General features: G+C 39.8%; 1 protein-coding gene across 1 annotated transcript in view; it reads left to right on the top strand.

Moving 5' to 3' along the window:
- The window catches only part of LOC126272630 (DNA methyltransferase 1-associated protein 1-like), a 74,508-nt gene that overhangs the window by 32,668 nt on the left and 15,697 nt on the right, over window positions 1–26,143 (top strand). The window contains exons 4-5 of the mRNA XM_049975596.1: window positions 23,559–23,777; window positions 23,876–23,983. Coding sequence (XP_049831553.1) covers window positions 23,559–23,777; window positions 23,876–23,983 — 327 coding nt within the window. The remainder of the gene's footprint in view (window positions 1–23,558; window positions 23,778–23,875; window positions 23,984–26,143) is intronic.

Genomic DNA, 26,143 nt, shown 5'->3' with positions numbered 1-26,143 from the left:
TGCGTTATCTAGGCACCGACTCGTGTTTCAGTAACTGTTGTTAAACATCGATTAGAATGGACAGGGACTGCGATTGCTGTGTTCGGATGAGGGCTGACTTGGCATCCCTTCGCTCACAGCTGCAATCGGCGCTGACTTCGGTCGCGCAGCTTGAGGCTGTTGCCAATGGGCACCACTGTGGGGAGCCGGACTCGGGTATCACGGGGATGTCAACCTCATCCCGTCTGTCCCCAGATCGGTCTGCCGCTGTGGTTGCCCCGGTTGCTGCCCGCAGTGGGGCTGAGCCCTCGCCTGTGGTTGATTGGGAGGTCGTTCCAAGGCGTGGCAGGCAGCGAAAGGCGTCCCCGGAAGCTGATCAGAAAGCCTCCCCGGTGCGTCTGACAAACCGGTTTCAGGCACTGTCTCTGGCTGAGCCAGATGCAGCTGCCTGCCCTGTTTCAGAGGATCATTCTCAGCCTTCAAGCTCCGGGCAATCGCAGAGGTTGGGCTTACTGGTAGTTGGGAGCTCCAATGTTAGGCGCGTAATGGGGCCCCTTAGGGATATGGCGGCTAAGGAGGGGCAGAAATCCAGTGTGCACTCCGTGTGCATTCCGGGAGGAGTCATTCCTGATGTGGAAAGGGTCCTTCCGGATGCCATGAAGAGCACAGGGTGCAGCCAGCTGCAGGTGGTGGCACATGTCGGCACTAATGACGTGTGTCGCTTTGGATCTGAGGAAATTCTCTCTGGATTCCAGCGGCTATCTGATTTAGTGAAGGCTGCCGGTCTTGCTTACGAGATGAAGGCAGAGCTCACCATCTGCAGCATCGTTGACAGAACCGACTGCGGACCTTTGGTGCAGAGCCGGGTGGAGGGTCTGAATCAGAGGCTCAGACGGTTTTGCGACCGTATTGGCTGCAGATTCCTTGACTTGCGCCATAGGGTGGTGGGGTTTCGGGTTCCGCTGAATAGGTCAGGAGTTCACTACACTCAGCTGGCGGCTACACGGGTAGCGGAGGCTGTGTGGCGTGGACTGGGTGGTTTTTTAGGTTAGAAGGCCTCGGGAAAGTGCGGGATGGGCTGCAATGTCAAAGGGTGCTTGGCAATTACAGGACGTGCTTGGATCAAGGAACAGTCGGAATTATAGTTGTAAACTGTTGTAGTTGCGCTGGAAAAGTCCCTGAGCTTCAAGCGCTAATAGAAAGCACAGAAGCTGATATCGTTATAGGTACAGAAAGCTGGCTAAAGCCTGAAATAAGTTCTGCAGAAATTTTTACGAAGTCTCAGACGGTGTTCAGGAAAGATAGATTAGGCAGAATTGGTGGTGGAGTGTTGGTGTCTGTCAGTAGTGGTTTATCTTGTAGTGAAGTCGAAGTAGATACTCTGTGCGAATTGGTGTGGGTGGAGGTTATACTTAACAGCCGAATTAAGTTAATAATTGGCTCCTTCTACCGACCCCCAGACTCCGATGATACAGTTGCGGAACAGTTCAGAGAAAGTTTGAGTCTCGTAACAAATAAATACCCCACTCATACGGTTATAGTTGGTGGGGACTTCAACCTACCCTCGGTATGTTGGCAAAAATACTTGTTCAAAACCGGTGGTAGGCACAAAACGTCTTCCGAGATTGTCCTAAATGCATTCTCCGAAAATTATTTAGAGCAGTTAGTCCACGAACCCACGCGAATTGTAAATGGTTGCGAAAACACACTTGACCTCTTGGCCACAAACAATCCAGAGCTGATAGAGAGCATCATGACTGATACAGGGATTAGTGATCACAAGGTCATTGTAGCTAGGCTCAATACCATTTCTTCCAAATCCATCAGAAACAAACGCAAAATAAAGTGCCACTAGAAGCCTTCCTAAAAGACAATTTCCATTCCTTCCGAACTGACTATGCAAATGTAGACGAGATGTGGCTCAAATTCAAAGATATAGTAGCAACAGCAATTGAGATATTCATACCTCATAAATTGGTAAGAGATGGAACGGATCCCCCGTGGTACACAAAAAAGGTCCGAACGCTGTTGCAGAGGCAACGGAAAAAGCATGCGAAGTTCAGAAGAACGCGAAATCCTGAAGATGGGCTAAAATTTACAGACGCGCGAAATTTGGCATGTACTTCGATGCGAGATGCCTTTAATAGGTTCCACAACGAAACATTGTCTCGAAATTTGGTAGAAAATCCGAAGAAATTCTGGTCGTATGTAAAGTACACAAGCGGCAAGACGCAGTCAATACCTTCGCTGCGCAGTGCCGATGGTACTGTTATCGACGACTGCGCCGCTAAAGCGGAGTTATTGAATGCAGTTTTCCGAAATTCCTTCACCAGGGAAGACGAATGGAATATTCCAGAATTTGAAACACGAACATCTGCTAGCATGAGTTTCTTAGAAGTAGATACCTTAGGGGTTGCGAAGCAACTCAAATCGCTTGATACGGGCAAGTCTTCAGGTCCAGATTGTATACCGATTAGGTTCCTTTCAGATTACACTGATACTATAGCTCCCTACTTAGCACTCATATACATAGATACAGTTATGCATTTGGATGACAAGTTTACCCAAGTTGAAAACAGACTGCTGCAAATTGACACCAAACTCATGAATTTAGAAATATGGAAATGAATTTACTACCCAACATAATGGCAGAATAGATACTTTGGAAACAAGATTGAACATGGACTTTGATCATATTTCTGAAATAGACAGGCAGTTGGAGATAGTGGAAACTAAACAAGACAGTACCGTATAGCATGTACATTTTATCAAGGCAGAAATGCCAAGTTAGTGTGAAGAATTGAGATGTTAGAGAAAGAACTGATGGATACCAAAACAGTGTTATATACTTTTACTCACAAGAATATTGATGTTCTATCAATAATATTTAATGAATTGGAACTGAGATTATAAAAACTTGAATTAACTAAGGATGTGCATTGTACAGCAGTACGTGCTAAAACTACAGAACTAGTTGGCAACAAATATACACTTACAATGTTTATTTGTGCATTGTCAGGAACACCAACAGTTCACAGCAATGATAGTTTTAGTACAGACATAAATGCAATGATATAAAATAACGCTTTGAGCTTAGAAGCGACAAAGAAAAATTAAGAAAAGAAGTAGAAGCCCAGTTATTATAGAATGTGATAATACCTAATAACTATGGTGACTACTGTAACACTGAGAAAAGGATTAAATAAGTGATTTCTTAAGTTTTCACCTTAAGGCAATATTCACCCAGTTTTGTTTCTGAAGTCATTTGAGGGCATATTATCCAATTCCTGGTCAGATACTAATAAGATACAATTTGTAATAATCCACTTGACGGACCTCCACAGTGGGGTATGTTACAGGTTGAAGAATTCACATCGTTGATTTCGAGACAGCATTTAAGTCTAAGCATTTGAGTGAGGGGGCCTAAAAGAAACTGAGATTAGAACTTTCAGGATCAAAACCTTACAATAATGGTTCATAGAACAGATATAGAGATTTTTAGAGATATTATGGAGTGGCATCTCAACAAAACGAAATATCTAGATGATCTTATGAGAGAGAAACATTTATTGCAAGTTGTCACTAGCTGATTACCATGGTGAGTAAGGGACAGATTGTTAGCAAAGGATTGCGGGAAAAGTGAACAACTTACTGGAATATTTAGAACACGTAGATACAGTGGAGAGGCAAGCTGAAAGATGGGACACAGGCAGCACAACAAATTATAATAACCAATACAGTAATGTTAAGAGAGGATTCTCACCTCACTAAAGAGGATGCTACAAATTGAGCAAACAGGGTATGCAATGGACATGATTATAATCATTCAGGGAATAGATACAGAAATGCAACAGCAAAAATTATCACAAAAACACACTTAATGGTGCTACTACCATGAAGAGGGAAAACTAATACACTTCCAAGAAGAGGCTTGGTCCTCTGAAGCAATACCAAGGGAGCCACAACAAATCGTTTCAAGCTTAATGAAGTATGACTATGATCACAGTTTAATGTATGTTTTATTATATGACGATGACACACAAATAAAAGAATATATGAAAACAAAATTAACATCCATTGTAAGTAATGTAACTGCGAAAGTTATTTTAGATTCTGGTGGTGACATATGAGTGGTAGGTTCATTTGTTGGATGCTCTCCCTCAGTTACCAGTCATAAGAATAAAGATAACAGACACAACAGGCAAACCAGTATATGCAGGATTGTTCATTGTGCGAATCATAGTGTACTCCTAGATAAATTGAAGTTTTATGGGATTGATGGTATTGCCAACCAGTGGATCATGTCATATCTAACCAAAAGAATGCAGAAAGTTGTACTTCATAGTAATTCAACCAACAAAATCCAGGGACATAATTCTGACTGGGGAGAAATTATATATGGGCTTCCCCAAGGCTCAATCTTAGGTCCACTACTGTTTCTCATGTATGTAAATGATGTAGTGCGTAATGTACAACAAGCAGAATTAGTTCTTTTGCAGATGACACCAGTATCATAATCACTCCCGGTATACGTTCAGAAATGGAAGATATGGTGAACAAAGTTCTCAAAAGTATCATTGACTGGTTTTCTGTGAATGGCCTCATCCTGAATTTCACAAAGACACATGATATTCAGTTCTGCACCTCGAGGGATACTGCACCAGTGATAAATGTAACACATGGTGATGAAATAATACATTGTGTAGAAACTTCAGAATTCTTAGGTGTCCATATTGATGAGAATTTAAATTGGAACTTGCTTGAATGAAAAACAGCCCACAGTTGCACTAAATTATGTTTATTTTAAACCTTGACATGGTTTCTGCTATAATAATATAGCCTTCTTCAAAAGTCATACACACTAATAAATGAAAAACGTCTTAGCCCAGTGTCTGCGTCAAGACCAGCCATTGGGCTAAGACAATTTTCATTTATTAGTGTGTGTGACTTCTGAAGAAGGCTATATCATTATAGCATAAACCATGGTCAAGGTTTAAAATTATCATAATTTAGCACAACAGTGGGCTGTTTTTCATTCGAGACAATTTCTTAACGGTTGCTGTTGTCACTGCCACGATGAAAATAATGACATTTTGGAACTCCTAAAAAAACTTAGTTCAGCCAGCAAATAGCAAATTTTTGGGAGAGAGAAATCAGTAAGTTGACATACTTTACTTTTTCTTCATTTGGTAATGTCATATGGAATAATGTTCTGGGGTAACTCATCTTTAAGAAAGAAGGTCTTCATTGTCCAAATACGTGCTGTAGGAATAATATGTGTGCACTTGTAGACATCTGCTTAAGGAGTGGGGCATTCTGACTACTGCTTCACGGTTTATTTATTCCCTCATGAAGTTTGTTGTAAATAACCCACTACAGTTCAGAAGGAACAATGAGGTATATAATTACAATACTAGAAGAAAAAATGATTCCAGAATGAAATTTTCTGCAGAGGAGTGTGCGCTGATATGAAACTTCCTGGCAGATTAAAACAGTGTGCTAGACCGAGACTCGAACTCGGGACCTTTGCCTTTCGCGGGCAAGTTGTGCACATGCCTGAAAAAGGCAAAGGTCCCAAGTTCGAGTCTCTGTCCGGCACACCATTTTAATCAGCCAGGAAATTTCATAACAAAAAAAACGATGTTTATTACCCAGCATTATGGTTGTCTTTAGCATAGAAAGGGGGAGGGGAATGCTACAACAAAAAATTTTGACCACTTCCTCAGTGATATATTACGTCTAACAGAGAGCAAGGTAAAATGCGAAAATAAATTTAAAAAGTTTCTCCTTGACAACCCCTCCTATGCCGTTGAAGAATTTCTATGTTTGTAATGTGTAAAAGGTGGTGGGTAGGAATCGCTAACACTATCTGTATATCTTGTTTTCATTTTGTGGGAATAATAATAATAAGAATTATTATTATTATTATTATTATTATTATTATTATTATATGGTCATGTTTAGAGTACAAAGAGATGTACAAATTAATTTGCAATATCAATGTAAAATGACTCTTTCCACAGCATGACAATTTATCGTGCAAATGATCTGTGGGACATGAAAGTAACTAACTTAAGTTTACATTAAACAAATACACATTTTAACAAGCTGTGCTTGTTGTGAAAGGTTTAAATGTATCTATGATTTTGGGTATAGATTGAATGTCAGACAATAATGTATTGTTAAACTTCCAAAATGAGACAGCAACATTCATATATGGACATGAAGATATTTAGCTGCCATTCATTTTGAGCAAAGCAACACATCCAGATTAGGACTCACTTTAATGACAGGAAGTACACTAGAACAGGATGACAGGCACCAGTTAGTTGTAGATGTGAACAAGTGAATGAAGCAGATATAGTTGATAACATTAACAGATCAAAGAATCTGCATATTCATGAAAAGAAGGATATGATTTCTTTATTACATAGACATATAAATGTATTTTCAACGTGCCCAGGCATTATTAAAGACTTTATTTGTGGGTTGAGGATTAAACCACACAATCCATTTTATGGCATTCCCCTTCTCCATATCAGTATTGAGGAAGCCATTAGTACAAAAATAAATTGAAAGAATGTTACAGTGGAACATTATATAAATGTCCAATAGTTGTTACAATAATCCATTAGTAGTTGTTAAAAAATCAGATGGCATTTTACTAATAGTGGTGTGTACATGAACTGTAAATAGAACAATAGTGCCAGAGAGGGATAGGCTCCCTGTAATAGAGGAACTGTTAGCCAAGTATGAAGAAGTGAAGTGTATCTGCACAGTGGACCTGATGGGAGGTTACTGCCGTATTGCTTTATGCAGTGATCCATGGAAGTATATGGCATTCCTGTTTGAAAGAAGGTTGTATCAGTTCGAAGTGCTACCATTCTGCCTAACAATTCAGTCTCTGTTTTCGCAAGAGCTTTGGATAAAGCAAGAGGCAGTGAGTTATGAAGTTAAGTGTTGCTATATGACAACAATGTAGTAGTAATATCCACAACATGGGGAGAACACCTGAACACTGGATAAAATTTTCATGAGATTAAGTTCCCTGTGTATCACCGTGAAATCGTCAAAATCACAGTCTGGGAGAAGCAGTGTTAAGTAATTGGGACATCTTGTAAATACTAAAGACATTAAGCTTGAGTCACACAAATTGGGTCCAATAAGACTGTGTCCAGAAACAACTAACAAAAAACCAGCTATAATAATTTTTTTGAATGGTGAGTTTCTACAGAAAATTCCTTGCCAATTCAGAGCTTAATGCACCAAGTCTGATGAAGTTATTAAAACAGAACACAAAATGGAGATGGGATATAAACTGCCTTGAAGAATTTTCAAAAATAAAATAAGCATTGGCAGGATGCCAACTGCTGGTTTACCTGAATTTCACTCTTCATTTTCATATGGCAGTGGAAATATCGGATTATGAGTTGGGCTGTCACATATTCCAGGAATACGTGACTGATCACACATTAGAGAAAAAACCAATAGCTTTTGCTAGTAGAGTGCTCACTCAACATGAACACAATTACAGCATTACAGAAAAGGAAACATTATCAGTAGTGTGGACATTCAAGAAATTTAAATACCTACTAGCGGGAAATGCTATATGTACAGCAACACGTACGGACCATAGCATGTTGATATTTCTATTAAAGAGCAACACAGTGGGCTAATATGCTGTGCTCTCTTTCTACAGAAATTTCATTTTACTATTAAATATATAAATGGGATAGATAACATAATACCCTATGCATTGTCTCAACTACCTGTAGGTCTCCAGTCAAAACAAAATGTAAAAAAAAAGGGCAAAATTGATGTTTATTTTCTGAAAGTAAATGCATACAAGAAAGACAAAAAAAATTTTGCAAAAACTTAGAAAGTGAACAAAAAGAAAATAGTCACTTACATTTACAAATTCGTGCCTTGCACCAAAGTCACACTGACAGTTGGAAATTGTGCAAAGGAATATTGTTTCATAGTAAAAGCAACACACAGAGACGGTTACTATGCATCCCACAAAATAGCCTTAATTTAATGACTTGGTATGTATGTATAGGATATGCTCATTTCAGACCAAAAAAGTGAATCATGCAAATTTTACTACTTTAAGAATAGGAATCATCTAGTTAGAAAAATTCTGTGATCCTGTGAGATGCGTCAGGAAGTAAAAGTACAAACTATTAGTGTGCACACTACATCGTACCTCATCATTACATTCAATTTGTGGGATTTATCGGCCGTGGGCTTCTATGGTCCTCTGCCTAGGGGCAGCAGAGAAATGATGTATGTATTTGTGGTATTTGAAAGCTGGGACAATCTAGTAAAATTATACTTGTTAAGAAAGGCTGCCTCTCATTATGTTGTAATGATATTAATAAAACATTTTAAAAATGTGAGTAAGTCAAAAAATTTGCTTTTGGATAATGGAACTCAGATTCCAACCAAACAGTTTAAAGAATTTTTGGCATGGGAAGTCATGAACCGCATCTTAATTTCTAAATTTCACTCTCAAAGTAATGCAGCAAAATGGGTCATGTGTGAATTACGTGGTTAGACTTTCAAAATGGACCGACATGGTGATAGAATTTTTGAAAATGTTAAATGAGGTGCAATATTCAGTTACAAATGTTGCCCCAATGGAATAGTAGGAAAGCAGATAGAAGGAGACTCACCTGTGAAGTAAATTGAATGACTACAGGGGGATGTTGGACCACAGAAGTCACTGAATAATGATGTGAATAATTTACTATTAAGAGAGGCTGAGAGAAGGAAAAAGAGATGGAAGAAAGGTACACCCACACAGTACAATGTAGGGGATTTAGTTTTAGTTGAGTCATAAAGAGCCAAAAACTGAAAAATTATAAGTAAGTTTCACCACTTAATAATGAAGATGTCATACCCAAAAGTAGCCATATTAACTGGCCTGGGGACAGGAAAGGATAAAGGTATGCACAATAAGGCTTGAGACCATTCATTAGCGAAAAAAAAAGAGTAATAATAATCGACATAGTTTCAGAATTGTCTATAGTATAATTAAACAATGGAAAATCCAGGCTGTTACAAAACTTCAGAAATTTATGGGAGGATTTGTTTACTATTCAGCAGAGTCAAAAGATGTGCAAGATTATAACTATTTTGTGATGTGTAGTAAGGGAGTATAAGAGGAAAGATAGACATAGGGAAGAGACAATTTGTAATATTGCTTCAGTGTAGGACTATGAAGGAGCATGTTTTGAAAGGAGACCCTGGAAAAGAGGTGGTATGTTGTTGATGCTTAAGGTATTAAAGTTGTCATTATGGATCTTCACAGGCAACTTTCATGTTATATTGTTTTGGGAAGTGAAGTAATTGAGATTATTTTAAAGTTTGGTGTAAAACGCTTAGCGTACTCGAAAAGTAATCGTCCGCAGCTTGTGGTCTCGCGGTCGCGTTCTCGATTCCCGAGTACGGGGTCCCGGGTTCGATTCCCGGCAGGGTCAGGGATTTTCACCTGCCTCGAGATGACTGAGTGTTTGTGTTGTCCTTATCATCCCATCATCATTCATGCAATTGGCAAGATTGGACTGAGAAAAGGCTGGGAATTTGTACGGGCACTGATGACCACACATTTGAGCACCCCACAATCCAAACATCATCATCATCATCATCATCATCATCATCATCGTCACCGAAAAGTAATGATTGAGTGTAAGTGGAAGTGTACTTGGAGACAGCAACGATTGGAAGAGAGGCTGTCCTTGGTGTTGAAAATGACTTAACCTGTCATCCTATCATGAAGAATACTAAAGGTGTGGGTAGTAAGGTTAAATGTAAATGTTGATAGTAAAGGACCTGGTAACATGGAATACCAGAGCTGTCGTAAAAACTGTGTGCAATGAAAATGGATAAAACCTTAACCTTTCCATCTTTCCATGGTCTCATCTATGAAGGTTGTGAAGTGGCCATGTAATCTAGAATATTAGGCTAAACCTATTGATGGGTCATCAGGAAAGATAAATTTTTGTGTCACTTTCAAGTCTGTAAAATTTTGTAATTTATGAATGGTTGTCTCACTCCTTTTCGAACACTGGGAAATGGTTAGTATCTTTTCTACGGGAAGCTAATTTTAATTTGAATACGCTTTGCAAGGGAAAGGTATGAGTGAAACTTTCAGTACCAAATTAGGTAACATGTCTTCTGATATATTGTGGAACTACTACTGTACAGTGGACAAAAAGGACTACTTGTTTCTAATTGTTGCATTGATGATTTACCTGATTCATTTGGTGATGCCACTTATGTTTATGCATGATTTTGTATATACTGCATTATAGACTTTCGATTAGTCTAAAAAGGAAGAAGAAAATCATTGGCCAGAGTGAAATTTATAGAGTATAACATGATTAATTAAAAGTTACTTTCAAATTGGAAACTGGTAAGTAGTCAGACGCTTGTTGATTTATAAGGGGGCGACAGGTGTTAGGGTATGAGATTATGAGATTTCCCAGACGTTTTGTGGCAAAAGTGTTTGAAATTAAATAATTTTGTTGATTACAGAGGATATGATATCCCAATTTGGAATGTAAAGCAACAAGTATTTTTAACAAAAGATCAGTTCACTGTTCATCTAGAAAAATTGTACAGAGGTTACAAATTTAATTATTTTGTGGGAAGATTCAGGAAGGAGAAGGTCTTCCAGAAGATGATAATGTAATTGCTGATGTATATACTCTTGTTTTTCTTGCTTTGTTGGCTTGGAGTTGGTTCATAGGAGATGTACCTAACTGATGAAGTTCAGGTTGTAATAAAAGGCACAATAAAAGCCTTCATACAAATCAGAATTATTGTTGTTCTGGTTTTGGATACAAGTCAAATTCTTTGACTGACATAAGTAGAGTTTAACAAGTCGGTGGTTCACAGACTTCTTGAAGTTTAAGACCGGTGACAAGGTAATAAAAACACTAGCTGAACCCTCACAATAAGCCTGTGACAGGATTGGGATAGGAATTGCTGAGTGGGTGGATTGGGCAGGTCTTGCACCTGGTCTTCCACAGGAATATGTTTCCTATGGCAAGCAATTGGGAGTGGGAGAAGCCTGGGGATGGACCATGATGTCATTTAGGTTGTATGGGTGACAGAATATCACCTCAGGAGGGATAGAAAAGGTCTTGGATGAAGTTCCCTCCTTTCTCTGTTGTGTGTGCCTGTCAATAACTCAGTGCATCTTCTATTCGGTTAGTGGCCACCTTTACTCCTAAATTATATACCTTCTACCAGAACTTACCTGCTATATATCTGTATATGTGTTTGACAAGGGAGTAGGGCTCTGGGTAGTCTTATGTCACCATATTGCATCTCAGCATCTTGACACCTTTGCATCTAAGAAGGAAGTTTTTCATACATCTCCTCTGTACTGAAATGAATCTGCCAGTTTATACTCTTTCTTTGTTGTAATAGATGTCAGGTACTTCTCCTCAACGATCCATGCTAAAAAGGCATCAGCATCATAAAACTCACTAGCTGCTCTTCATTTATAGTACAAATGTTTGATTTTTTTGAAGTTTCCATCTTCAAGTTGGCAGCCACAGATCCAGGTGGAATTTTGGCATCACATATCAATACCACCTCATGGCATATCAAGTTGATACTAGAGCGGCAAGTTTCTGTCTGACATCAATAGCGGTTGTGCGGGATCTGGTGGCTGCTGAGCCAACCTCCAGCAGCTCTCTCCTATAACCATCCTCTGCCACCACAATATAGGACAACCAGCAGCAGCCGTTCGACCTACTTGCACTTGGAACCACTATGCAACAACACCTCTGTTTGTTATCCTTGGTGACACAGATAATATGGCTCAAATGGCTCTGAGCACTATGCGACTTAACTTCTGAGGTCATCAGTCGCCTAGAACTTAGAACTAATTAAACCTAACTAACCTAAGGACATCACATACGTCCATGCCCAAGACAGGATTCGAACCTGCGACCGTAGCGGTCGCTGAGCTCCAGACTGTAGCGCCTAGAACCGCACGGCCACTCCGGCCGACAACACTGAGATAGCTGGACGGTGATGCTTGCTGCAATATTTGTGTTGAATCTTTGGATGCCTAGAGAAATACAAATTAAGCAAATCTCCTGTTTCTTCTGACAAAAGTTGCTATATTACACTGTTGTCCAGCTCTCTTACTGTTGTATACAAACAGGAACTACTATACGCTCAATTCTAAATGCCATAGTAATATTAAGCTTATACAAACATGCAAGACTGTGCTTGCTTGGATCACTTAATTCTTCTCTTGAGTATTTGTGGGACCAGCTGTTGGACTGTACCAAAAGTGAAGTAAATTTGTATGGCATTATTATGTGGGAGTCCCTTAATTGGACGCTATTTCAGTTAGTTGTGTGACCTTAACCAACCCCTGTAATGTTACTAGAGAAAGGGGACCTAACAGTTCAATGAGGAATCTGAATACTATGTCATTCCTGGCATATCTTCACATCAATGAGAACCAATTAACCATGATATACAGTGTCTTCAAAAATCAACAGTAATTTTAGTAAACCTGTAGCCTCGTATTCACAAAATACACAATTTGACAATCATTTGCTACAGGGTACAATGTAATTATTTAATAAGAATAAATATGTGAACAATAAAAATGTTAATAATTTGTAACAGATCCTCCATTTTACATTACGTACCCATTCAATATGAGCTCTATTTAGCTCAAGAAAAGGTTAACAGAAATTGCTGTCAGACAGCTAATCATGAAGTTATAGTTCTCGGTTGGCATGTTCAGCTTAATGAACACTGAAAACTTTGAAACCTTGTAGTTGAGTATTTTAAATACTAGTATGAAAACTTTAGAAATAGTGTTGATGTATTCTGAAAACTCTTGTGTAAAGTAGAGTCACAGAACCTTCACACTCTTATTTAACCAGCAGCGCAGCTTTTCCAACTAGTGTACATTGTTCATATTCAGTTGGTGCACTCTGTGATGACCATTATTGTCCAGATGATAGTTTGCTTTCCATGAAATAGAGTTTGTTATCGGTATCCTACTTGCCGCATGGCTTTTCTGTCTGTCAATTTATTGGCATTACAACAAAACAAAATGTTAAAGTTCATGGAAGCAGTTGCCTCAAAATCATTCATATAGGTAGCAAAAGCCTCACTTCAATTTGTGGATGTCTAAAATAACAGTGCACACAATATGCACTGTACCAGTTGCACAAAATTTTTGCAAATTCTAAGTCTGATCACTCAGAACCAACATCCAAAACACAGAGACAAAAGACACATTTGTCATCTCAGCTCACAACCACAGATAGACTTACTGACTGATTACTCTGTATCCAAATCTTCAATGACTACACTGTTACTTGAGTGACGGCCTGTGTCAACTTTATAGTAACATCATTCTTTCAAGCACATGGCAGTCAGTGCTAAGCATTCACAGCATACAATATTATACAGTGGGCTGAAGGAGAGCAACCCAGTTTGTATAAACAAATGTGAAACATCTTACCAAAATCAGATAGTCAGTTTTCTCTGATTGCTTTTCCTTCGGAGAGGCTCATCTGATCAGTGAAATTAAGCAAACTCTACCAATCTCACTCAAAAACAAAAGCTTCTCATTTTTCCTAAAACACTATGAGTGTGATCAGACATTCCACGAAAAATAAGAAAATTTTATGCAATGATCGAGAATTTACTTTACAATTATCCTTTCCGACATAGTTTCATACTGTATTAATATGAATTTGGTGTTGCAATATCTCATGTAAACTCCAGTAACTTCTATCATTTAATTTATAATGCAGTAAGTTTGCATAGCAATAAAACACAAAATTTACAGTGCCTAAAATAATTGGTTGCTTCACTTGGGAGTTGAGAGTGATGATGTTTCCTTATAACATAACACCTGTGGACACTCATGAATAAATCTCTTATTTATAGAGTGCCCATGAAATTTAATATATTCCCTTTATAATTCAAAATCTACCAACTAGAATGATATGAAATTTGCATTCTTGAACATACAACATAAAATCTGTAGGTTTTGTAACATCTCTTTTTTATGTAAAAACTGAAGTCACTTGCATCTGTCTCTATATCCATTATAATCTCAGGAACTGCTGTAGGGACTTCTATCCAGTGTTGTCTAATAGATACACAGATTCATGAGGAAGGTATGTATGTAATTCATAAATGCTTTGTACAATTATGATGAATTAAAGTTAAGTTCTGAAAACAATGCCATTGCCACCTGGTGAACAGTTGCAATAACTAGAGAGAGCAGCAGTGCCTCCAGAATACAACAAGTGCGATCTATTTCATATCTGGTGTGGTGGTCTAGTGATAAAACATGTGGCTGAAAACTGGAAGGGTGTGGGATTGAATCCTGGTTGGATCACTTTTCTCCAGTTTGCTTTGTAACTTAGAATTCACCTGCCAGTGATATGGAGATACACATTTCAAAATATGATAATTTCTGACTGTCAATTTCTGCTTCCCTCAGACTATTAATAGCAATTTGCATTCTTAATGCATCGCAAATTCTTCAAACAATGGGCAATGAGTTACTCAACTGTAAAATATAGTAATACATATAACCAATAATGAAAAGATAATGACATCATCATTGGGTTGTGTTGTGAAACCTACAGTTTGAAATAAGCAAATATTTTTAAGCACTATCTTCCCTGCTATAGTTTGAGAACATCTGCATAACGAAGGAACATGTGACTCCAAAATATTTGTTCTGAAAAACTACATCAGAAACTTTGTTTAGACTATATGAGTACAGCCCTCAAAGCCTTGGTATTCGTTTACTGAGGACAGACTTGACGACCCTGTGGTTCCTGAACTGGGGACTGGTACACGTCTCCAGTCCTCTGTTACCATAAGCTGTGGGCATGTTTCGGCAACCATGTATGGCCCGGCAGTGGAGCATTGTGTGTCAAGGATCTTGGCTTGATGGCCCGGATTGTGAGGATGGTAATATATAACCCTCAATCTCAAGGTGGTGCTGTGCGCACTGATGAGATGCATGGCTGTTGACATGGAACAGTTGTTAATGAACAACCTCTGTGGAAACTGCCTGCCACACCTCCGTTATATGAGGCTTACCTAGGCACATGGGGCTCCGTCTAGATGGACTTTTATCTCCATAGTTGCTCGTTGGACCAGGGTGGATCCTTCGAACTTTTGTCTGCCACCTCTGCATCACATTGAACTACAGTAAAGATGTTGTGACACGCAGAGACTTTGTGGACATCCCCAAAGAAGGCTGGAAGTTTAATGGGCCCAAAAGGCATTGTAGATGTGCAGAATAAGGCGGGTTTTCTTTGCTTAACCGTGCAGCACTATGTTCCCAACCCAATACTCTGTTTTAAATGCCAGCTCTTTGGGCATACCACTCTTGATGTAAGGGAAAAGCCACTTGTGGCAAATGTGGTAAGGCTGCCCACGAAGGAGCCAGATGTTCATGTTCTCCAAAGTGTGTGAATTGCTCTGGCTCTCCCCATGTCTGGAGTAGGGACTACTGTGTCTTCCTTGAAGAACAAGGAAATTAAAACAACAAGATGGATATCCTATGGTGAGGCCAAGAATATTTATAAGAACATGCAGCCCCCGACATTCTGTATCTCCTTTGCTTCAGTTGTTAAACAGCCAGTACAGAAAACCAATGCTGCTACACAAACAGAGGTAGCTAGTGTTAGCACTAGTACCCGTGTTTGTCAGTGTACTTGTGCTGCTGCAGTTTCTTCACAGCCTACACTTTCTTCCAAAACATCAGAAGAATCTGTGGTCACTAATGTTGCAGAGCTTCTTGCTCCCCCAAAGGTTCACTCTGGTCCACCATCCAGCACTGCTGCTACCACTACTGTGATTGTAGCTCTGGAACCTACCCAAGGCAAAAAATCAAAAGCCAAGCCCACCACTGATGGAGTCATGAAGTAAACAGTCCAATAATGTCGATGTCATCCTGTCGAATGTCTCTGCTGAAGGGTACAGCTAATGAACCATGATGTGGGACAGGGGCAATCATCTCGCCCCTACCAATTATGGGCTCCCCTCCCTGGTGGAAACACAGGCCGAAAGTACATCATCTGTGATAGATGGCTCCTACATTACAGTGGAAAATTAATGGGCTCAGGACACATGTAGAGGAACTGAAACTGCTAGCACAGAATACCCCCTGTGCCTGTGTTTACAAGAAACACGTTTAAAAAGCCACTGACACCACTGTGCTACAGGGTTATAGCCTTCACTGACAAGATGATGTGACTGGGAACAGAACCAAGTAAGGGGTTGCTGTGTTTGTTGATGATACACATCTCTCCTCTGCTCTCCCTCTGGCTACTGACGTGCAAGGAGTTGCTGTTGAAATTCATGTGTGTCAGAGGGTCACTGTTTGCTCACTTTGTCTACCTCTGCAAGATGCAGTAGCCTCTGAGACTCTTCTAGATGTTGTGGAACAACTCCCGTGACCATTTTTTGTCATGTCTTGTGTGACTCAACCTCTACGTGCCCTCAGGGTCAGGTTTTGAAGAGCCTCATGATATCTCATGACCTATGCGTCGTCAGCATGGGTACTCTCATCATTCCTGTGCTGCTACTGGGTCATTCTCAGGCATCAACCTTTCTGCTCTCCAGCCCTCACAGACTCTCTTGAATGACCTACAATCTAGTGACCATTTCCCACTCTACATTCACCTGAGGAGAAGCCACCAGCAAAGCTAACTGGACACTGGTCAGTCAGCTGGCTGTGTTTAAACATTGTAATAGCATCCAGGAATGGGTAGACCACATCATACGAGTGATCCATCATGCCACCAATCTATCAATTCCAAGGTCTTCAGTTGGTAACCTGTACCTTGGTGGACCGGCGAGTGCCATTCAGCAATTTGGGGCAACTGTGTCGCTCTCCAATGCCTTAAATGCCGCCCAACAACCACTTGGCCTTTCAGGTCACAAATGCCATTGCTCTAAATAATTAAGGAGGGCAAGAAAAGGATGTGGCAAGTGTTTGTGGACTTTATCAATCGTTCCACTTGTTCTACAACAGTATGGGAAGCCATCTGGAGGATTTCCGGTAAACACAATCTTTTACTGATGGCAGCAGTGCTGAAACAAGGATGTCTCCAAACAACAGCTGGAGGTATCTCTCAGATGGTGGTAGAGCTTTTTTGCAAAAACTACTGCCAATGCCAGCCAAGATCCGGCACTTTGCTGCTACCATGTGTCTGTAGAGAGCTGCAAGTTGGGCTTCAGATCCCACAATTCTGAATCTTACAAGGGTGGTTTGAAAAGTTCTTAGAACAGAATAGGAAAAAAAGTATTGCATCACAGAAACTTTTTTCATTTTGCAATGTAGTCTCCTTGTAGATTAATGCACTTGATCCAACAGTGTTCCAGTGCCTTGATCCCATCTCAAAAATGAGTTTGTCAACTCCGGCTATCAATTATTCGTTTGAAGTGAATCTTTGTCCAGCAAGAAAAATTTTCAGTTTTGGGTAGAGATGGAAGTCTGGCGGAGCCATATCAGGTGAATAAGGCAGCTGTGGCAACAATTCCTACCTCAGTTCATGTAATTTTGTCATGGCGACGGCAAATTTGTGCGGGCGCGCATTGTCTTGATGGAAGATGACATTCTTCCTTGCTAAACCTGGCCTTTTTTCGCATATCTTTTGTTGCAATTTGTCCAGGAGGTTAGCGTAGTATTCTCCAGTAACTGTTTGCCAAGTGGGGAGATAATCTACAAACAGAATCCCCTTCGCATCCCAGAACACTGATGCCATGACCTTTCCTGCCAAAGGAAATGTCTTTGCTTTCTTTGGTGGCAGTGAATCAAAATGTTTCCACTGCTTTGAGTGTTGTTTTGTCTCTGGGGTATAGTGGTTCATCCAAGATCCATACATGGCATACACTTGAAGATTGCAGCACTTCTTTCTACTATATCATGGGACTGGGTGGATAGAGTGACTTCAGCCAAGTTCGACTGGGTATATAAGGCTGCTAGTTCCCAGCAGATGTCGAAACTTGATCGCTTCATGCCACAACAGCTGATGCCACAGGAAATAACTGCATGACATTCCGTGGTTAATTTCACGGAGAAGATTTTAGACGATGCAACACTGTCACTTTTGGGCAAAGATTTTAATTTTCCACCTACACCAAGTGCAGTACCTCTTATAAGTTTCGTAAGTGGTGTTGAACAAGCTGTACATCACCTTCCTATGGATGTTGCTGAAGAAATAAGATGGGAAACTGGTTGGGTTCTTCTGAAAGCTCCTCCCCAATGCAGTAATATAACCGCTGAAGAAAGGGCTGCACTACAGAACCTTTGAGAAGATCCGGAAATAGTGGTGCTTAAGGCTGGTAAAGGTAATTCTACTGTTTTGTTACCTCGTGGGTTGTATTTGGAGAAGATGTGTAGTCTACTTAGTGATACTATGTATCGGAGAATTGATCAAGACCCAACAGCACGTTTGCAACGGAAGACGTGTGCACTTTTGAACTCTTCCTTGCTAGCTCCAGAGACCATCAAGCAGTTAAGACCACATGGCAGCGTACCACCGAGACTGCATGGTCTTCCTAAAGGGCCTTCTCAACTAGAGCCAGGAACTGGGAAATGGATAAAGAGGAGAATGTGCCAGCCAAGTCCCTAGCTTTTCTTCCCTTTGTTGGAAATATCTCCTTCAAGATAGTGAGGATTCTTAATAATTTTCACGTGAAAGTGGTTTTTTGCCCGCCTTCTAAGATTTCGGATTTGCTGGGATCGGTGAAGGATGATTTGTTACTGTGGAAGGCGGGAATTTACAAAATACCGTGTCAATGTGGTATGGCCTATATAGGAAAGACAACGCGTACAGTGGAAGAGAGTTGTACAGAACATCAGTGATGCACTCGCCTACTGCAACCAAGTAAGTCTGCCGTTGCAGAACATTGTATTTCTAACGGTCATTCAATGGAGTACGACAAAACTTCGATTTTGGCCACAACAACAACTTTTTGGGACTCCATTATCAAAGAATCTGTTTAAATACGCATTGCGGGAAATATAATGAACCTTGACAGTGGTTACCAATTGAATAACGCATGGAATCCCATCATCTCTGAAATTTGCTCGAGACAAAGGCGCCAGAAGACTTTGATAGCTGCGGCCAGTGATGGTACCGATGGCAGCTGGGCGGTGTGGCCCATCTGTCCCTGCAACTGCAATGCATGTGCGGCAGTACTATCAGTGCACTATATAAGCTGGAGCGGAGAACGTCTACATCAGTTGTCGTTCGGCTCACCTGAAGATGGCTGGCAGTTGTCCAGCCGAAATATCGTGCAATGAAGTTTACGATGACCGGCTGCAAGCCCGAAATCTTTTTGAATAATGTGGGATTTGTCTGATACCTGACAGTTGTAGATGTGTATGAAAGCAATGATGTACCAAAGAACATCCCAGGCATGCAGTCCTATGGGTTCAGTCATGTTTTGGGCTGGTATCATTTACTGATGTCAGACACCTCTCTTTCCTATGAAAGATCATTTGAGGGCTGTGTATTAGCTAGACAGAATCCTCCACCCTGCTGTCCATCTAAACATGATGATAATTCTTGAGCATACTGTGCACACCTCATGAACATCGTCCTTCAGAAAGCAGGATTCAGCTAAATGGAATGAGCTGTGAAATTTCTGAACTGAACCCGATTGAATGTGCTTGGGACTCATTTAAACTTTCTGTGCAACATACCAGGTACCCTCATAACACACTGAATGATCCTAGGGGGTCCACTGACCACTGTTGAAGAGTGGGACAGTATGCCAAGTGAGATTCAAGCATAATACAGTGTGGGAGTTGAAGAAACGTGGCGTTGAATGTTACCCACAAGCAAAGTTTGATTTCACAGATGCTCTTTCAGACAGGCTGCCTTTATTTTTGTTGTTTTGTTTTAATTTACTGTAAAGCTGTTTCATAACCCAAATTCTTTCATTCTCTACTCCCTTTCAATCAAATCCCAGACACCTTCTCAGACAACCAGGTTGAGCAGTTTCGATAATCTTTCAAATAAATAAAAGATCATTTGTTCTACACTGATTGAGTACACAAGCTTGATTTATAATCTGTAAGTGTTCTGTACTATAAAGTTAAGCTACTTTGGTCTCACATGTGTACAGTTTGTTCAGATTTAATTTTCAAGTTTCTCTATCTAAGCCTCTTGGTAGGGAAACAAATTTGGTTTTGTTGTTTCAATCAAAACAAATTTGTTAATGCTCTAGAAAACATGTTTGAGATTGGATTATGTGTATTGGTGTTGCAAGAGAAAATTTGAATTTGTAAAATTTTATCAGCACTCGGTATTAATTTGCTTTAATAATTTCATTGAAAATAATTGTGCTACTATGAGTATGTTGGGTTTTTGTTGATTAAATTTGTACCCTGTATTTATTGTTGCTCATAAAATTTCAAGAAATTTCAATAGTGTTGGCCTGATTCGTTTGCCAAATATATTTTCAATTTTCCATGGGGAAACAGTTTTGTTGTATTCCTATTAGTACTTTTTCATTTGAGCAACATGACTTAAGTTGAGAGAGAAGTGATCCTTATTTCTGGACTCTTATCATGTCAGTATCCATAGAATGGGCTCTGTTTTTGGTCTGAATATTACATCCCCCCCCCCCCCCCCAACCAAAAAAAAAAAACCTTGAATGTACTCAAAGTATTAACCCCACCAGCGACATGACTTATAAATAACCTAGGTCTTGTGCACCTTACACTGACCTGTGTAACAGAAAGAGAACAAATTTCATGAAAAACAGTTGTTGTTGCTTCCAGCAAGACGGCTTTGTCACGAATGTATGCTATAGTGTGTTCTAGTTTTATGAGATACAGTAAATGCTGGTATTCAACTGTCCCCCCACAGAAGGAACCAACAGAGTCAACAAATAGCTGCTAATCAGTACAGTAAGGACCTGTCCCCACCCAACCCCAACCTGCCACAATCAAATCCAATCCACATACCTCCTTACATGCAATAGTAAGGAATGGCCAAATACGAAACACATGAGTGTATTGGTGTGCAGTCATTCATAACTTAGCCCACTAAACATATGACAAGGAGATCTCTTCCAGTAACATTAGAAGTTACATTCAGAGCAGCGGACGCACACTGTAGAGGAAAGCAGTGCTTTCTGAAGTTGTCATTGATAGTGTTACGCTGTGCTCCAATGTCTATTCTTCTAGAGGTTTTATCTGGGATGTAAGGTGAGCAGCTCTCCCATATTTCCCAGGATCTCCTGTATAATAGCAATATTTTCATAATCCTGCCAGCTTCATTACTGACCACCAGTTTCTTCCATGTATTTTGTCAATAATCACTGCTGCAAGTATTAATCCCATGAACTACTATTGATAGTTCAAGTTCCCTGGCTGGCCGCTGTGGTCGAGCGGTTCCAGGCGCTTCAGTCTGGAACCACGTGACCGGGGTCATGGATGTGTGTGATGTCCTTAGGTTAGTTAAGTTTAAGTAGTTCTAAGTTCTAGGGGACTGATGACCTCAGATGTTAAGTCCCATAGAGCTCAGAGCCATGTAAACCATTTTCAAGTTCCCTGAATGACTCACCTCGAACAGTTTTGTGTGACTATCAGTATGGTTATTGACATATGAGAGACCACTGTCCTGCTTTGCATGCTCTCCTGTTTTCATGTATTAAGGTCTGTATGAAATACTTGCTAATTTTCTTTTCAAAATTACAATGTTAAAGTTCCTACATTAAGCACATATCGTTAAACCATCAGAATGGTAGAAACAAACTCACCCCACAGAACTTTATTATTCAGATCATTCATTTTGTTGGCCTGATTGCAATGAGCTAGTTAGTTTCATCAGAAATAATGGCCATCAAAAGTTACTGCAGTTATAAAATTTTGTACATTTATTCATAGGGAAAATCTTATGAGTTAACAGGTAAATTCAGAAAGAAAGACCAATTTCAAATTAAAGAGGCTAGTTTTCATCTTTGTTTCTAATAATCAAAACCTAATTAGTTTAAAAGATATTGTTAGTTAGAGATTTCACCTGGTCATAACTTCCAGTGTTAGTTATAGCCAAAGTAGAGCGAACTGTTCACTCCATCTGTATTGTGTGAAATTTTAGTTTTGAAGAAATAAGAACTATTATGCTCCGTGTATGTCCAAAATAACTACCTATTTGTAAACATTAGAGACTGTAAGTGACCTGGTCATCACTGGTAGGATCTTAAAGACATGATAAAAGACTGGTAAACTTCTGAACTTAAAAAGAAGTGTCTGGCTATTTATTTTAATAAGTCCTACTACAGCACTTTCGGGTGATGATCCAGCAAAATTGCTCAGCTATAGAGTCTTATTCGGTAACAGGTAGGACTGGTTTACATGACAGACATGATCTGTTTTTGGCTGCTACAGAAAGAAGACGGTTTGGCCCAAGGGAATGCGAGGAGTGGAGAAAGAATGACATAGTGTAGGCATCTAGAAGGTACTTGTTAGAAAATATAAAATAAGAAACATGTTTTAAACACTTGAGTGTTATAGTCATTTCTTAATGTATACCACATGTGAGTCTAATTACATGCTTTTGCACTCTAAAAGCTTTCTCTCAGTTTACCGAGATACTCCAGAATATGATACCATATGACATGTAGAGTCAAAGTAAACAAAATATGGCAGGATTTTTATTATTATTATTATTATTTTTATCTCCATTGCCACCAATTCCAAGATAATGTGACATAGTTGTGCAGTGGAAGTTTATTATGACTAACACTAAATCTCCCTTAAAATCTTGTTCAGTTGTTGGTCATCTCCCCTAAAACCATGATCAAATGTTGGTTGCCTTACTGCTACATATCATCTGTCATTTAACTGTACCTGTTTGCAACTTGAAGCTTCAAGGCAGGGATAAGAAGAATGCCTATTGCAAGCAGTCCTTTCACCTGGTACACCATCCAAACATGCCTCCAAGCATGACTCAAACTTTCGATGTCACTTATGATTTGTGTGCAACTCCAGTGACAGTGGAAGTTTACGTTGGTCCTGGACATGTGTTCAGATAGTCCCACTTCTTAAGGTGATAGTACCCAATAAACAGTAAATAAGTGTCCAAAACCTGGTCTGGGTCACATGTAAAGTTGTATTAGATGAATAAGATTGTGACAACTATGTTAGTGAACTAATTTAATTGATTTGAGTGGGTAACATAGACAGTACTTCTTGACATAAAAATATGATGCCTATTGTGATCCACTCCTCGATCGTGGCCTCATGTGGTAGCTGTTTGGAAGAGCACAAGAGAGGAACTGTGAGATTGATGCTCTGAACTAGTTGTGAAATGTGCTTGGATGGTTCATTTGGTAAGAGTGATAATGACCAAGGCTAGAGTAAAGTCCCTAGTCCAGCACACATCTTTAATCTAGCACAATGCCTTATGATAGCCTTCACATCATCTGTGAGCTACAGCTTCATTCTACCTTATAACTTGACTATTGCTTTGTTGTTTTATACAAAAGTCATGCACTTTCTGATTTACTGTGAATTTCTTTAGTGTTTCCTTTTCTAGAAAGTTCCTGTTCCAACGTACACGGATTCAGAGTACCTACACTATTTACATAATGAATCATGGAGCCGACAGGAAACTGACCACCTATTTGATTTATGTAGGCGATTTGATTTAAGGTTTATTGTGATGAAAGACCGCTGGGATCGCACTCGCTTCGGTGATAGAAGTGTTGAAGATCTAAAAGAGCGCTACTATGAAGTCTGTGCAATTCTTACCAGGGTATGTTCATTGTTCATGATTCTTCATTTTGAAATTATAATGTGTTTCTTCTGTAGAGTTAACAGATTTATATGTTCTTACCTATACTACTCATTCAGGTGCGGGCCAGTTCAAGTGCAGAAGCAAAAGTTTACGTGTTTGATGCAGACCATGAACGGCGAAGGAAGGAACAGTTGCGGCGGCTTTTTGAAAGAACACCTGAACAGGTAAAATTATGTCTTAGAAGAATTATAAATAATCTGTATGTTCTGTAACAACATATTGACTTTCCAGTCACATTTACATATTATTAACTTCACAGTTGAAGTGAGGGTGTTAGGAAATTAAAGTTGAGTGCTTTGAGTGAGGCTCAGTGAGTTCACTCAGCAGCAGTATGAAGGCTCGTTTCTCAATTGTTTACCATTGTGAATGCTGCTTCCTAACAGATAATGCAGAAGTATGAGAAGCCATGGCACTTGTAACCATTTTTTATTTATTCTGTATTTTGTCATAATTTTCTTGCTTTTTCTATACACTGTGGGATATCTTTTAACAACTAGCTGGCTCTGCAAAAATCATTTTTGTCATTGTGGGGTGGTTTCTTAATTAAACATGTTTTGCCTGCTCATATTAGGCATCTTAATTGTATTCTGCAGTTGATAGAAATGTGTTTTTCAGTTTGTGAGCAAACACTGTAATGAATAGAGACAAATAGTCTCTATTGACATGAGACGTTAAGTGATGGATAGCCATACAGACAAGGCATTGGACAGTGTGTGAATACAGTCAGACCACAGAGGTGATAGAATGTATGCTCTGAAAGAGAATGCATTGAGTGTGAAAGAAGCTATTTGCCTACTCTTCTCTCTCAACTACGTAGCAGCTAAAGTAGCAGGATAGGGGATCACAGTTATCAAAACGAGATTTGTTGACCGAAATCTGATAGGCATTCTTCTCAATTTCCCTGAATAGATAGCTCTATCGTTAGTAGGTATCATGCAATAAACCACATATGCACAAAATGTGGAAAAGTTTCTCAACTCTGTCAGAGCAGCATGTACAAAATAAAATCAGCGTTATTTAATCTTAGACAATGAAGTACCATAGTAAGACCAACCATATTGTATATTTCAGGATGATCTAAAAGAGGCAGAGTGGAAAATGATAACTGAAAGACTGAAATATACTATCAAAAATAGTGGGACCTACAGTTACACAATTTGACACAGCAAGAATTGGTTCAGTTAAATAGAGCATTAAAACAGAAATGAGAAAGAGGATACAGTATGTAGCATTTTACATGCTAGTTTTCGTTATATCGTATTCATCACAGGTGCATATGGAATAACCAAAAAGACACTGGACACATATTTTGTAGGCCAGAAGTTTAAATACTCATTGTGCCATTCAGATTTAATTTGTTCACTTTGTTATGTTTGATAGAGAGTCATAGTAAGTACACTTTTTAACAATACATTTTATTATCCAGATTATTATGTAAATTGGAGAGAGCAATTGCCAGGATCACTTGTTTGAAAGGGACAGTTGGTTTACTCTCTCCTTTTATGTCCTTGCAAGGTGACAAGGATACAGGAAGTAAACAGCAATTCCCAGTAACATTTGCAAGAGTTTATTGCACAGTGGTTAACAATACATATCATCTGGTATCACAGACTGAAGGCTTTACCGGAGCTGTGACAAACACAATGTAGTGCTCTGATGTGTGCACAACTGATGCCTGGTGATGCTCGGCAAGGCACAGCAGCTGCTTGGTGATTGGTGCTGCAATGAGACTAACTGTGTGAGCGGCCTGATGAGGGCAATTGATGCTGTGGCAAGAGGGGTGTGCAGGCACATAGTGAGACAGGCAGTGTCTATAGCCCAAAGAGCCATCAAGGCCGTGACAGGTACTGCTCAATCAGCAGTGACAAACTGGGGCGCAGTGGGGCTGACAGCCCTGTGAAAGTAGTGGTGGCAGCTGGGAGGTAACTCTTAAGCGTCGGTATGACCTGAGACGTCAGGATACCAATGGAGTGCGCAGTCTTAGGAGCTAGTGAGCTGGCAATGATGTCATCAGCTCTTGGGGACTGATGGAAGTAACAGCTTGACCAGCAGTGGCCCATGATATGGATGAGCCAGTGAGACAGATGGTGAAAATCTGACTGATGGTCAAAAAGTGGCGAGCATAATTGCCCAGAGCTGGAGAATCTACTGCCTGGTAGTGGCCTCATTATGAGTTATAAAGGCAGGCAGGTTGATATTTGCATAATTATGTGATTGATGCAGTGGTGCTACAGACAGTGTGTACTGGATGAAAAAGTTGTTTCGCAATCGCATGCCACTATAGGCTGTGTGTGCGCAGTTTAGCGTGAAACTAGTGCTTCTAA

The sequence above is a fragment of the Schistocerca gregaria genome, chromosome 5 (assembly GCF_023897955.1).
Source record: "Schistocerca gregaria isolate iqSchGreg1 chromosome 5, iqSchGreg1.2, whole genome shotgun sequence".
Lineage (NCBI taxonomy): Eukaryota > Metazoa > Arthropoda > Insecta > Orthoptera > Acrididae > Schistocerca > Schistocerca gregaria.
This window is presented reverse-complemented; position numbering and strand designations above follow the sequence as displayed.